The sequence below is a fragment of the Quercus suber genome, unplaced genomic scaffold (genome assembly GCF_002906115.3).
Source record: "Quercus suber isolate HL8 unplaced genomic scaffold, Cork oak 2.0 scaffold_130, whole genome shotgun sequence".
Classification (NCBI taxonomy): domain Eukaryota; kingdom Viridiplantae; phylum Streptophyta; class Magnoliopsida; order Fagales; family Fagaceae; genus Quercus; species Quercus suber.
This window is the reverse complement of record NW_027069593.1, coordinates 363834-377877: the sequence shown is the minus strand read 5'-3', so window position 1 is coordinate 377877 and position 14044 is coordinate 363834. Positions and strand designations below refer to the sequence as shown.

Sequence of the window (14044 nt, the reverse complement as noted above, 5' to 3'; positions counted from 1 at the left end):
TCTTCAAGTTTTTTTTTTTTTTTTTACTTGCAATTGGGGATGCAAAGTAAGTCAAGTTCTATCCCAGTTGCCACAGTAAGTGGCATAACTCTATAGATCATTTCGAAACCCTGCAAAATCATCCTGCTTCCAACAGAAATCAAGCAAATGCAGTGCACGACCTCTAATACCAAAACATATACCTTTCTTTTCTTTTCAAGGAGAAGAGGTTGAGGCTTAGGAATTTACATTGGTTCTGCCAAAACAAAAAATAATTATTACTAAGTCAATATAGCAGCATATCGTTTGGAGCGGAATTCATTCTTGAATCTGATCAGGTTTTGAGTGAACTTGTCCCTATTATTCAAATCTAAGCTTCGAGTTATGTCTGCCATTAGTTTTTCAAAGCACAAGGAAAGTTGCTGCTGTTGATCCGGCGGCTGCACAATGATAATTAAACAAGACATCAGAAAATTAACACGCACAATTAAGCCTTGGAAGCCAAATTACAGGTGGAGGTGGTCCCTACAAAGTGATGGTTGACAGGTTGTGCATCTATCCCACTAGAAGATATGGGATTAGGGAGAATGTAATCCATTAATAGCTACTAGATTTCCAATAGATGTTAACATTCGAAATAATTTCTATGGATGCAATTAAAATCACTTTGTCGGGACCACCTCCCACATGTATATTATTGATGAGAAAACGTTACTTGTAGTTCAACAATATTTGGAATGATTTCTATGAATGCAATTAAAATCACTAAAATTGAGAAATAGTATAGATAGTGATAATGGGGTTAAACGACGAATATTAGTGAATTTCAAGAAAAAGCATATGGTGAAACAGTTAAGTACATGTTAGAGGGGCATTACATATTCCCATTACACCATATACCCTCCAAATTCCAGATAGTTTTATCTTATGGATTAATAAAACATGTTAGGCATGCTAATTGAGGGCTGAACAAGACCTTAGTAAGCACAGGTAATGTATGAACCAAAGAGTTCAAGTATTAGACTTACATGTGAAGCCAAAATCTGACCCTTGATGTTTGTCAACGTCTGCAGGAAGTCAAAGTTATAAAAGTTATAATACAAGCACAGTTGAAAGAATCGATAAGGTAAAAGTGAAGGGGAACAATGAACACAAGCAGACAAGCCTCCTGACTCTTCAAACCCTGCTTTCCCCTCGGCACAGGGTGTGGCAAACAGAAAATGCAAGTTTCATTTTTTTTTTTTTAAATAATGTAAGAACTTTTTACTAAAGAATAGCCAACCCAAGTACACTGGAAATGTACTACAGTGGCAAAAATTAAAAACCGAGATTATATTGATCAACTAGAACAAGAGGAACAAAGAAGAACATGAAGGCAAAACTAAGCTCCATTCAAGGAGAGTAGAGGAAAAAAAAAAGAAGAAGAAGAAGGAGGACTTTATATCAAGGATCGACCGTTCAGAGTCCTCAAAGCATTTAGCATTCCATTCCCACCATAAACACCAAAACGTACAATGCAACACAACTCCAAAAATCTATATTTCTACGTCTTCCAAACTTACCCTACCAAGAAGCCAACAACTCAATAACTTTATACAACATAACCCAATGGATACCAAACAAACAGAATACCATAGACCACAATTCATATGCTATCAGGCAATGAAGAAGAAGATGATCCACCAATTCTCCACATATTTTGCACATATAGCATCAATCAAGCACTACAATTTGCCTATGCCAAAGATTATCTATAGTTAAAATCTTACCTAAAGTGGCAGTCCAAGAAAGGAACACTACTCCAGGAGGAACCTTCAATTGCCACACCATTTTCCAAAAGGAAATGACAGAAGAAGAGGATAGAACGTAATAAAAACCTCGAACCTCAAAATCTTTTTTCATTACTGGCTTCCAGCAAACCTTGTCAGCACCCGTAAAAATCAGTAGTTTTATTACGTTCTATGCCTCCTGTAACTTCAAAATTTACTAAAAATCTCCGTGCTCTTCTAGATTTCCTCCCTCAATCTTTCTAATCCTTGACTCTCTGAAACCGATCTCTCACACCAGCTTTAATCTTCTCATAAAGGTGCCTTCCTCTCTTAAAAGAGCTGCTTTTCAACATCATTCTAGTTCTTTCTATTCTCTTTCTAAAATGTTTCCCACTTTCTGAAAAGTAAAGCTCTCTCCTATTCAAAATTAAAATTAAAATTTTTGACCCATAAAAGCCCAGTCTGTCTCTACCCCAAATCTTGGCACAAGAGCTGTGATTTGGCATCATAAACAGAATAATTGGCGGTGGTTTTGGGATTGATTTTGTATCTTTGCTTCATTTGGACTGTGAGATGAAGATTGTTTCGAAAAGTTAATACAAAGGAGACCTTAAAAATTCAGTTTCCATAACTAATCAAGTTATGCAAACCAAAAAAAAAAACTAAGAAATGAATATATAAAAATAAAAATTCCAAACAGAAGAAAATAAGAAGTAGCATATGGAAGACATGCATGGTCGGCCCAAAAAATAAGGGAGCTCTCTTTGCTTGTGCCCCATTTCCCCATCACCTAATAAAAAATCTCAATCAAATATGCGTTAAACCCAAATGATTGAGGCTGACCAAGAATCCTATTCTATCATCCATTCCTGATTAAAACAATGTTCTTAATTAACTACTATTTATCTAAGGTCAACTCAAGCTAATAACAAAACTAAAGTAAACTGAAAGTTGTTCATTCATGAAAAGCCTAGAGCACTAGCAGGAAACACAAAAAGGACTAAAGAGAACTTCATTCTTGTGATCAAATTGGATAGAAGAAGCAAGAGCTACCGGAAAGCCATTTCTTTTCAATATTAACATGAACATAAATTTTGTTGAATTGAAAACATAATCTAAGTTGAAAAGTTAAATGAATAAGACTAATTTTTTATTTAAAAAAACTCATTTTATATATAACTAGGAAATCCTATGTTGAATCTTTTCATTGTGAACAATATTGCAAATAAGCTGAACATGTTTTAAGCTTCAATACATCACCATCGAGCTAGTTTTGCTTTCATTTTAGTAGGGACAGGGATTGCATTTTCCCTGTTTTGGTTGGGCACCTCCCTGCCAATGGCCTAGGTAGAATGACAATCAGAAGTTTGAACTGTGTTCAGGGCAGGAACAAGGTTAAATTAGCCTTGCCCAGAACCAGATACAAAACCAATGTACCCACATGCACACACATACTAGCATATAATATCCACAAACATTTACTTTGTGAAGTTCAATTTAATACATCAAAAGCATCTAGACTAAAGAGACCAAAATGTTTCCATAAAATTCCTTGAAGTAAATTTCAAATTCCAAATAGTTACCAGGGGCCGAATTATTTTAAAATCATGTCTCTCATTAGTGGGCATTACAAGAGGATTTGTGACAATATAAATGGCTACTCTCAGTGCTTTCTTTTTCTTCTTCTCAAGGGAGGGGGGTTGGGGTTTGTAGTCCCTATTTTTGTTCACCAATACTGGATTGGCTACATAATGAACATATTCCAACCAAAAAGCATATTCTACATATTGAGGATGGTCATAGTCATTAAAAACAAAGATGGAAACATGGGCATTATAGACATTGAAACATGAAGGCATTGAAATAAATAAGAATGAAAAAATCTTACCCTGAACATTAATTATTACGTCAATCTAACTTGGCCTGGCAAACAGCAGGCTATCCATACATTTTCTATAAACTATAACATCATGTTGGCATGTTTTAAGGAAGCATCAATTAACCCACTCAGATGCCAATACAGAAGTTAAATGTTCAATTCTATTTCATATTAACAAATATGATCCCGCCAATGAGCTCTTGCTCAACTGGCAGCTCCTTCCCTTGCAAGTGCTAGGTGGAGGGTTCAAGACCAGTTGAGTGCATAGCTTACCAATAAAATAAAATAAAATAAAATAAACTTATAATCCCAAAGAATCTTTGCTTATATGAAATCCATAAGCAAAGAACAAAATTTTATTAAAAGTCCTGTAAGACACTGCTTATTCATATAAATAACTTTCCATCAATACCTCTTCAGATTTCAGTGTCCAACCCTCAGTACCTATGTTGTAGTAATGCAACCATATGGATAGTTGGACACCGTGATACAGCCTTGGCAAGTAATGATATAGAACAGGAAGCAAAAAAGGCAAAAGGTAAAAGAAGTAGGAGGGTCTTACCTCTTCATTGATAAGTATCAAGCTCAGCATTGGCCTGCTAAGGTTCCGTTGGTTGCCACCATCCCCAAATATAATAATCTCAAAGAGGGTACTCAATATCTAGAAACAAAAAGACATCTTTGTTAATGAAGAAACCAGGAGGTAAGGTAATGAAGGTTCTCAGGACTCCATACATGCTCATCTATTACAGCATTATCCTAATTATAAGAAACTCAATAATTACTAATACTCCCCTTTTGAATGAGTAATCAACTATATTACATGCTGTACTTACCAATACTTTACTATACTTGGTATTTTTTTTATTCTTTTTCTTTTTTTCAAATTAAAAGACTATCCACCCTTTTGGAGTGTCCAGAAGCATTGCCCTAACCATATCATGTCGTATCAGCGTGGGAGTGGTGAAGGGTCTAGATAACATAGGCTAACAGTAAAAAATGCATTGCAGAGACAAATCATGTGTGCCTGATTTCTAGGAATGTCTAAGATTTCAATGGTGATGAATAAGGAAGTGCAAAAAACTGACCAGCCTACCTGCCCTGTGTGAACTGCAGTGAAATGCTCAGATTTTGAGTATAGCAGCCATGATTTGGACGGTTTTGGATTGTGCTTTAAAAAGTACTATTTTATCAGTCAAAAAGTTTCGGAAAATTATACTTTACACCCCTAAACTATGACGCCGTTTACACTTACCCCCATTAAGCTATGAGAATGCACACTTTACCCCCCCACCCCCAAAAAAGAAAAAAACTATACCCCCCTTCTACACTTACCCCCCTAAACTATGAAAATGCACACTTACTTCCCTAAATTATTATCTCCGTGATGGGGTGCAAAGTGTAACACGAGTAATAGTTTAGGGGGGTTAAGTGTGCACTCTCATAGTTTAGGTTTTAGGAGGATAAAGTGCGTGTTCTCATAGTTTAGTGGGGTAAGTGTAAAAGGGGGTATAGTTTAGGGGGGTAAAGTGTAATTTCCCCCCAAAAGTTTCATATGTTTTCTGAAAATGCAACTTTGATTTGTTAGTTACATACTTCAGTCACCTCAAATGAGTTCTATAATATTTTCCAAATTACATTACAGTCTAGTAGTTTAGAGATTTGATTTTTTGTATATGCTTTTGTCTGACTATTTTTCTGTTTTTGTTTTGAACAGATGGTGCAGGCAAATAAAAATATGTGCTGTAGAGCCTCTATTTTTTTTTTTTTTTTTTTTTTGGGTGGGGATTGGCCTGATAGTAAGCTTGGAGGTTTTTTTTTTTTTTTTAATTGGCCCATTTTGGATGTCAGATAGATGTTGAAGGCCTAGTTACAGGAGGCCAAAAAGGGCTCAAGTCATTAAGTCAACCTGAACAAAAGAGCTCAAGCCAATAAATCCACTCGAACCTAAGGGCACTGGTCATTAAATCAATCTGACTGATTACAAGCCAACCTGTCAGTTTTATAGGTGTTTTAGTTTGGCCGCTGTTTGGATTCCTTCAATCCAACAAGTGGGCTGGTTGAGAATTCCTCCCCTAAGCAAACCTGTGCATAACCCTAGTTGTGAATTATTTTACTGAAGAATTACCATTTCATACCTCTCTCCCTCAATATGAGAGAAAAAAAAAAAAAAAAACTGCGAGTTGCATTGCTTACTTGATGTAATATAAGAATATTAACACAAGTATGTAGCAAACTTACTTCTTGGAATAAACCAGGGCAATTAGTAATGTGTTGAGCAAGACACAGAGCAGCAGGTGAACTGGGTGACTCTCCAGTCACAATGTCAAGAAAATAAAAAGTAGCCAATTTATCAACTGCAGATGCGCACTGCAATGACATTTTGAGAGTTGATTATTAAAAGGAAACACATCTCATAAATCATCTTATGATATAATCATAATGCTTCTAGAATAATTATTTATGTAAAAATCATAGTTATTTTGATGAGTAAGTTTTGGCCCAAGGGGAGAGGGAATGGAAGATTTAAACTAGTGACCAGGTGTGGCCCCTATGATACCTTCGGGTTTTTGTTTAATAATCATTATTATAGGTAACAGAGAAATCATTCTTGCATATTATAAGGATCATGAACATGCTAAAGCAGAAGAACAAGTCACAAAGGAATCTGTAAAAGTTAAAAAGAGAGAATGCTATACAAACCTGTGTCGAGATATTCTCAATTAAACCTTTAAGGCCTGCTTCAAGAGATCCAACAATATACATAAATGTGCTTGTATCTAAATTTAAAATAAAAGCCATATGGCTGTTGAAAAGTATCTCCAAGAATGCAAAGTAGGCTTGAGCCAGCTGGAAAGAAACAAAGAGAAAGTACAAGAAAAGATTAGATCTACATGAAACATGAATGATAAGAACGTTGCAAAATGACTTCTCAATATTTTGTACATGATGTGAACTTTGACAAAGTGCATGCAAAATTTGTTGTCAAGAGTTTTAACCTCAAATAATCCTTATAAACTGCCAATTAAAATAATTCTTTCAGTTATCCATCTGAGGAAGAAGATAACATAAAATAGAAAGCACACATACTAAAGCATCAATTACTAAATGCTCTGTAGTCATTACTCAAAAAATGCATTGTGCATTCAGTAAGATGAGGTCAGGCATGTTTCTCTGAGTAGTCCTTAAGGATGTGTTGCCCTTAGGGTCACTCTCAGCAAGTTTCTTTTTTGATAAGTCACTCAGCAAATTTCAGGCCCTATACAGCCTCCATTGGTCAGGCCATGCTTCAAATTATCATAATTGGTTCAATTATAAGCTAAAAAGCAACCACCTTCACCTATAAATAGCTGAACAGCAAGTTTAATTAGGATCTTTTCTTCAGTCATTTAGTATTTTAAGGGGTCTACAAGAATGTACCAGATCTTGAATCATACTCTCAATGAGAACAAGTCCATGAAGTCATTAATGCATCTCTTTTGAGTGCCTTATTACTGACATCTATACTTATAAAGTCTTTCAGAACTGCTTCACGTTCTCATTGAGCTACTTCATTCTCTGCATCATTACTTCTTATCATGCCCCTTTCCAAAACCCATATTCTTCCCCACAACAATCATTAGCACTTAGAATTCAATTGGGTATCTTTTCTTTCCTTCCCAACTTATTTTCTGGTCACTATAATCTTCCTATTCTATGGTTTTCCATACCCTAAATCCTATCAACTAAAATTTGGAATGGGTTAATCTCTTCCATTCAAAATTTCACTTTGTTCAGGACCCTGTGTGCAGATTGGTGCTAGTATAGTGTGAATATGTAATTAAGAAAAATAAAAAATGAAATACCTCAGTGATGCAGGGAGATCATACATTGAATGGAAGGGGCCAGTAAGAATAGTTCTCTCACAAACATCACTGAAATCCTAAAGGAACAATATAACTCAAAGCTAAAGTTTATACCTTTCGAAATTTTAATACATCAGCCAAAGGAATAGACAATATCATTCGGAGAGCAACATCTAAAGCATCAGCAAGAGATCTATCACCATAAAGTTCAAACACACCAAAGTTCACATAGTTCCCAGCGAGTGCTGCCATACAGAAATGAACCCCATATAATGGTCAGCTGATATGGAACCATCTTTAGCAATGTAAATAAACATGCTGAGTAGAACTGTTTCTTTAGTCACTTTTCAATATTCTCCTGTGTCTCGTGTTGCTTAGATACATGACATCCTTAAGATATAAGACCTCCAATTATTTTAAAAACCTTGTTAAAAAACTTCATATGACAGAAATAAGAGATGGTAACAACTTCGGTTGTCAGGAAACCAGTTCAAGCTGGGCATGCAAATATATAGTGGCTTTCAAAAAGACACAAGAAATAATCCTCATACCTCTTGTAAGAATGGTCAAACAAATCCATATTCCCTTGTATTTGAAAGTGTACATATCTGCTGCATTCCGAAGGGGCAAAATCCTTGATCCATAGGCTACGGTCAGTTTGCTGACTTCTTGAAAAAGCAGTATGCCATTAGGAGATGATGAATCAAAAGCCAATCTCTCAGATTTATTCAGCACCAACTCAGCAATAAATTTCAACAATGGAGTTGTGACCTATACCATGGTTTTCTGTCAAAAATTCCTTTGAACAAATAAAGGAGAGTTCAATTTCTTCTAATTTAAGATGCACTTGATGAGATGACTAGGTCAGATAATAGGATGTTGATTGCATTGAAGTCACCATTAGATGAAATACGTCATGAATTTAGGGAAAATTGACAAACACAACGGTATATTACAAGGCTAATTATTTATTTCAACACAATCAGAACAAGGAAAAGACTTCAGCAGATACCCACAATTTCCAACAGATTCTGCCTCCAAAACATGCATAAAATATCTAAGAAAAAGATAATTTTGAGCAAAGTTGATGCAAATAATGTGGAAAGTAGCGGTAATGTTTTATTATCTAAAATACCAATCAGAAAAAAATTATTATTTAAAACTTTCACAAAACAAGTAAATGAACTTTTTAAGCACAACCCAACTATTGGAATTTATAACCTATAATAAATTACAGATTGTCCCAAAAGCTTTAAGTTGTTAGAGAATTGTGAATTTAATCATTTAACCAATATTCTAACAGCCTTGATATCAGTGTTGTTAAAAGCGCTGAGTGCACTTAAGTGCAAAGGCCTCCTGGAGCCTAGGCGCAAAGTGCAAGTGCGCGCCTGACCAATGTGAAGCGCTCGTTGAAAAAAAAATTTATTAATGGTCAATACAACAATCAAGTGATCAATTGATCATATAAATTACAATAAAACATTTTATACAATTTATATAACATTTATATAATTCTCTTGTGCTTTACAAAATATATGCAACCATGATATTTGATGGCCATGATTACAAAAATGGTTGAATCAAAATAGAAGTACAAAACCAAAAAGGCAAATGCTAAAAAGTACTAGACTATTAAGTAATGCTATCTTTGCCTAAATCAATGCAAATATACAATTCAATCCTAATCTACATAATCATCATCCTCATTAAGCAAGAGACCATCATCATTGCCTAACTTGAGCGTTTGTTTGTGTGGATGTAGTCCAATAGGTCTAGAATATCTAAAGGGGTAGGCTTAGGTGTATGATAGCACACCACACTATTAGTTTTTATATATTATATCAATGGCATATATCAAACATATTTAGATCTAATGGCTAAAAATCAAATCAAGATTCTTTTAGGAAAAATTAACAAAAAGCTCAAAAAAGTGCACTTTGAGCTTAATAAAAAGGCTCTAAAAGGCATGCCTAAGGCGTGCTTTTCTAAGGGCGCCTCGCTTTAGAGGAAAAGCCCCAAGGCCTGTGCGCTCTACGCTTTGCACTTAAGTGCACTTTAAGCATGCTTTTAACAACATTGTTTGATATTACTTAATTTTTTTTTTTTTTTTTTTTTTTTTTTTTTTTTTTTTTTTTTTACCCTTGTGAGGGTATACTTCTAATTTTCCTATTATTTTCTAGGTATAATAAGACAAGGGGGCCCTTTATCCACATTACGGGTATGATAAAACTATTATCTTGGCTGTTTCAAGGTAAGCTGCATGATAAGATGGTAGAGGTTTCATTTTTCTGATGGGAGAGTGGATAGACTTGAGAGCATAAATCAGGGAAAAAAACATGGTATGTAACCCAACAATCCTCAAGTTATTCTTAGAGCCTAGCATTAGGTGTTCTAAATGCTAAATTTTAAGCATTTAGAACACCAAAACCCCACTATATCAAATGTTGCAAATGCTAAAACTTAATAAATTTTTTTATTCCATCTCTCCCTCTCTTGTTTTGCTTTTTGCCTAGTGGAGATTGGTGTGGTTGCTGGTGGAGATCAGTGGAGACCGGAGTGGTTGCTGGTGGAGATCGTGGGTTTGTTCTTGATGTGGAATGGGTTGTAAATCGTTGGATTTGTTTGGTTTTGGAATGGGTTTTGAGAGTTGTGATTGTGAACGGCGAGTTTGTTCTAGTATTGGGATCAATTTGGTGTTCTTGTTGATGGGTTTTGATGGTGGTGGTGGTGGTGGTGGTGATGGGTTGTGGGTTTGAGCCTTTGAGGTGGTGGTGGGTTGTGAGAATGATGGTTGACTGTTTCTGATGTGGTGATTTTTGTGGGGATGATGGTTGACTGGTTTATGAGAGAGAGATGTAATTAGATGAAGGGAACCCAAAAATAATTGTTATAGAGGCTGGTATTCTTCATTCAAGATAATCAGTGGTAACTGGATATATATTAGGGAAGTTTTGACATTGTGGCCAACTTTTATCGTTCTTCTTGGTTCCTTGCAGAGTAGGCAGAAAAATGCAGGAAAGAAGGCGGGAGCGGCAAAGGAAAAAGAAGAGAAAAAGAAAAGGAAAAGGAAACTGGAAGAGCTATCAGCTATCACATGATAGCACATGAAAATAGAAAGAGAGATAAAAATGAATAAAATAAATTAATAGCACATGAAATAGCAGAATTGATGTGGAGTGTATTGTCAAATGCTATATTAATGTAGAAAAAGTAAGTATTTGTGTGTTAAAATAGGATTTGGATACAACACCTGATGCTAGTGCTCTTAGAATAGATCACCTTGACAGGAGTAATCAATATGTCAGCAGACTGACTCAATAACACTACCCAGAGGTGTTTAATAACTTTGTACTGTCTTCTGTAGGTCTAGCGTGGTAATCCAAAACTGGGTATACCATTGACACAGTCTGACAAAAGTGTGATACCATCAGCTATTTGCAATATTTTCATAGTGGAAAGATCAACTAGGTCTATCCATGAAACAAGATAGTTGTCCCAGTAGCCAAGGCAAGCTCAAGTAAACATAAGCCACACTTCCTACATGAAAATTCAAGGAAAACTCAGGAGCATATCACCATGATAAGGTGCCTATAGGATAGGCGTTTAGCTCTTGTCAGCATCCAGCTTGGGGACTGGCATCCATTGCTGTGGTAGATTTATATATTTGCTTTCCAATGTAATGAAATCATTTTGCCTACATTTTTGTTAGTCTTCTCTAATTATGATAACACAATTCTAAGGCAAGGTTACCCTATTAACAAGCTCAAGTAAACACAAGCCACACTTCCTACATGAAAATTCAAGGAAAACTCAGGAGCATATCACTATGATAAGGTGCCTATAGGACAGGCATTTAGCTCCTGTCAGCATCCAGTCTGGGAACTGGCATCCATTGCTGTGGTAGGTTTATATATTTGCTTTCCAATGTAATGAAACCATTTTGCCTACATTTTTATTATTCTCTAATTATGATAACTCATTCTAAATTAGACAATTTAAATTATACATAAACTAGTATTGACAAAGTCCATGATTTTATAACAATGTATAAATATCCATTGCATCAAAAGACTTCCCATTGAAGTGGTTCAGTTTCAACTATAGCATAAGATGAACAAACTTAATTTAGTATCCAAAGGGGAGAGGATAAGGGCCTGACCACCATAGTTATTATCACAAATAATTTTAGATCTTAATATTACAAGGTTAATTGCTTTATTTGGGTTGTTAAAACATCAGAAATTTATCACCATATATTAAAATTTTAGTAAAGACATTCTGACTAAACAAGCACAAAATGAACTCAAATTCATTTATAAAATCACCAGTTTCCAGAAAAAGGTAAAATCAATATCATTTCATGCAGATCAGTATGTACAAGGGGATCAAAAGGGTAAATTGCAAACCTCTGGAGTATCAGTCCAATATGCAATGGCTTTCAAAAGAAGTGGCAGGCGAGCCGGATACAGCCAATCAAAAAGGAAACAATATGTTCTGTGACTATAGAAAGAGCAAGAAAAAGAGGACCATACTCAGCCTCAAAATAAGAAAGTAATAAATAAAAAATTTTACAGCCATTGGCAAGAAGCCAAAAATTAAACATTACCAACCTCTTTGTTGCCATTGCTATTCCTCTTAGATCCCGCATCAAACCAATCAATGCATATTTTACAGCGTCTGAGTGGAATGTTGCATCAGATGTTGATTCCAAACTAACAAAAACCTTAGGTGGCATAAACACCAGAACAAAATTCAATATTATTCAAGAGAAAGAAGCCAATCAAATGCATATCAACACACTAGCATAAGCCTGAAGAGTTAAGCCATTCAATTAAATATAACATGAGTACATAAAACAGCAGTAATTCAAGCACAAGATGATAACAAAATTGTTGCACAAGCAGACTTAAGCGAACGCAACCAGAATTTAACCATCAGTTCTGTTATGAGTAATATTTTATAAGTCATGACGGTAGTTTGGCCATATTGCCTTTAATTCCTAATATATAAATAATAGATGGGTATTAGGGTTAGTCAATTTATAATCCTTTTTTTTTTATGACAAGGATTCCCCTCAAGGTATGGTCCAGTGAGACCACCCCTGAAGGGCAAACCCAAATGCCTACACACCCCCATTGAGCAGGCATCGAGTAAATCACAAAATGCCTAAGCTAGAAGTCAAACCAGAGAGTTTTGGGTTTACATTACAATTAGTCCAGGCACTAACCCTAGCCACTGAGGTATCCCCTGCACGCAGGGGGGGGGGGGGGGAGCAATTTATAATCCTGAGCCAATTATTGGTTTCCATGGTATCAAAGCCTAATGTAAATCGCAAACCCACCACCACCACCAATTATATCCAACCATCACCAACAACTCATAAACAACAATCAACCATTGCAAAACACCCATATACCATAGTCAACCGCTGATCAGTCACAATCAAACACCACCTGATCCATCATCACAGTTGTCCTTGTCTCCTGCAGACACACTAAAGCCCAATATCAAGAGCCCATACCTCTGATTTTAGCTGGCTGTTTCAACCTTTTCTTTTGTTGTTTTCTGTTTGAATTCATGGATGTGTCACACTGTTTCACCTGTCTTTCTTGAGGTAGTTGTTCCCTGTTAAACCACAGATTGGGTAATGGTGATTAATATGGTGCGGTTTACTCCACTGATATCCTTATGTGTTGGTGGCCTGTCAAATGACCAAATTGGATGTTCCGATCATGGAGTCTTGCAAAGTTGGTAAATTTATTCTTATTTATTGTGGTTAATGGGCATTATCCCTTAATTGGAATTTGGCTGGTGTCATGGAGTTGAAGAAAGAAATGGAGCCTCTTTTTTCCCCTTGAATTATTTCTACTGACCTCCATTAAATTAAGTACTAACAATTATGCTCAGTGGGCAAAGTCAGTAGAAGTATTTTTGCTAGGTAAGTAGAAATTTCAGTATTTGGTGACATATCCCCCAGAATCAAGTGCTTCAAAATATGCTGATTGGAGAGCACAAGATGCCAAAATTCATAGGTTTTTATGGAATAGTACAGAACGAAGAATTAGTAGTACCCTAGTTTTCATATCATGGCATAATTCATCAATCCTCTTATATTGTAGATTATTCTTAAACTTTTTCCCATGTCATTAAGATTGCTTATGTAAAATTTAATATCACTAACTGCTAACCTTGGTCAACCATTGCATCAGTTGTATATCAAAAATGATATTGTAGGTTTTTTAAATTTATAGGTGGCATTCTATATGAAGTAACCAGACATGTTTGATGCTCTGGGAGAGTTTGAGAAGATGTGTAAACTATGCAACCCATTATGATTTAAGCAATCTCTCCCAGCTTGATTTGGTAAGTACAGTGAAACAATGGTCCGATTTGGGATGAAACATTGTCAATGTGATCACTCTGTTTTCTCTCATACTTCTGAAAGAAGGAAAATCTTGTTAATCATTTATGTTAGTCACAAGAAGAGAATTATTGAGCAAAAGGTGTTTCATCAAGCATCATTTCAGACTAAGGATCTAGGAAAGTTATGTTACTTTTTAGATATTGAAGTA

General features: G+C 35.5%; 1 protein-coding gene across 1 annotated transcript in view; it reads right to left on the bottom strand.

Annotated features, from left to right (window-relative positions):
* Positions 1-14044, bottom strand: part of LOC112004199 (uncharacterized) — a 38356-nt gene continuing 24312 nt past the window's right edge. Inside the window, exons 22-30 of the mRNA XM_065776205.1 lie at positions 12083-12195; positions 11879-11972; positions 8024-8243; positions 7587-7717; positions 6331-6477; positions 5869-5997; positions 4190-4288; positions 1008-1046; positions 1-419 (exon numbers count right to left, since the gene is read on the bottom strand). Coding sequence (XP_065632277.1) covers positions 261-419; positions 1008-1046; positions 4190-4288; positions 5869-5997; positions 6331-6477; positions 7587-7717; positions 8024-8243; positions 11879-11972; positions 12083-12195 — 1131 coding nt within the window. The 3' untranslated portion in view covers positions 1-260. The remainder of the gene's footprint in view (positions 420-1007; positions 1047-4189; positions 4289-5868; positions 5998-6330; positions 6478-7586; positions 7718-8023; positions 8244-11878; positions 11973-12082; positions 12196-14044) is intronic.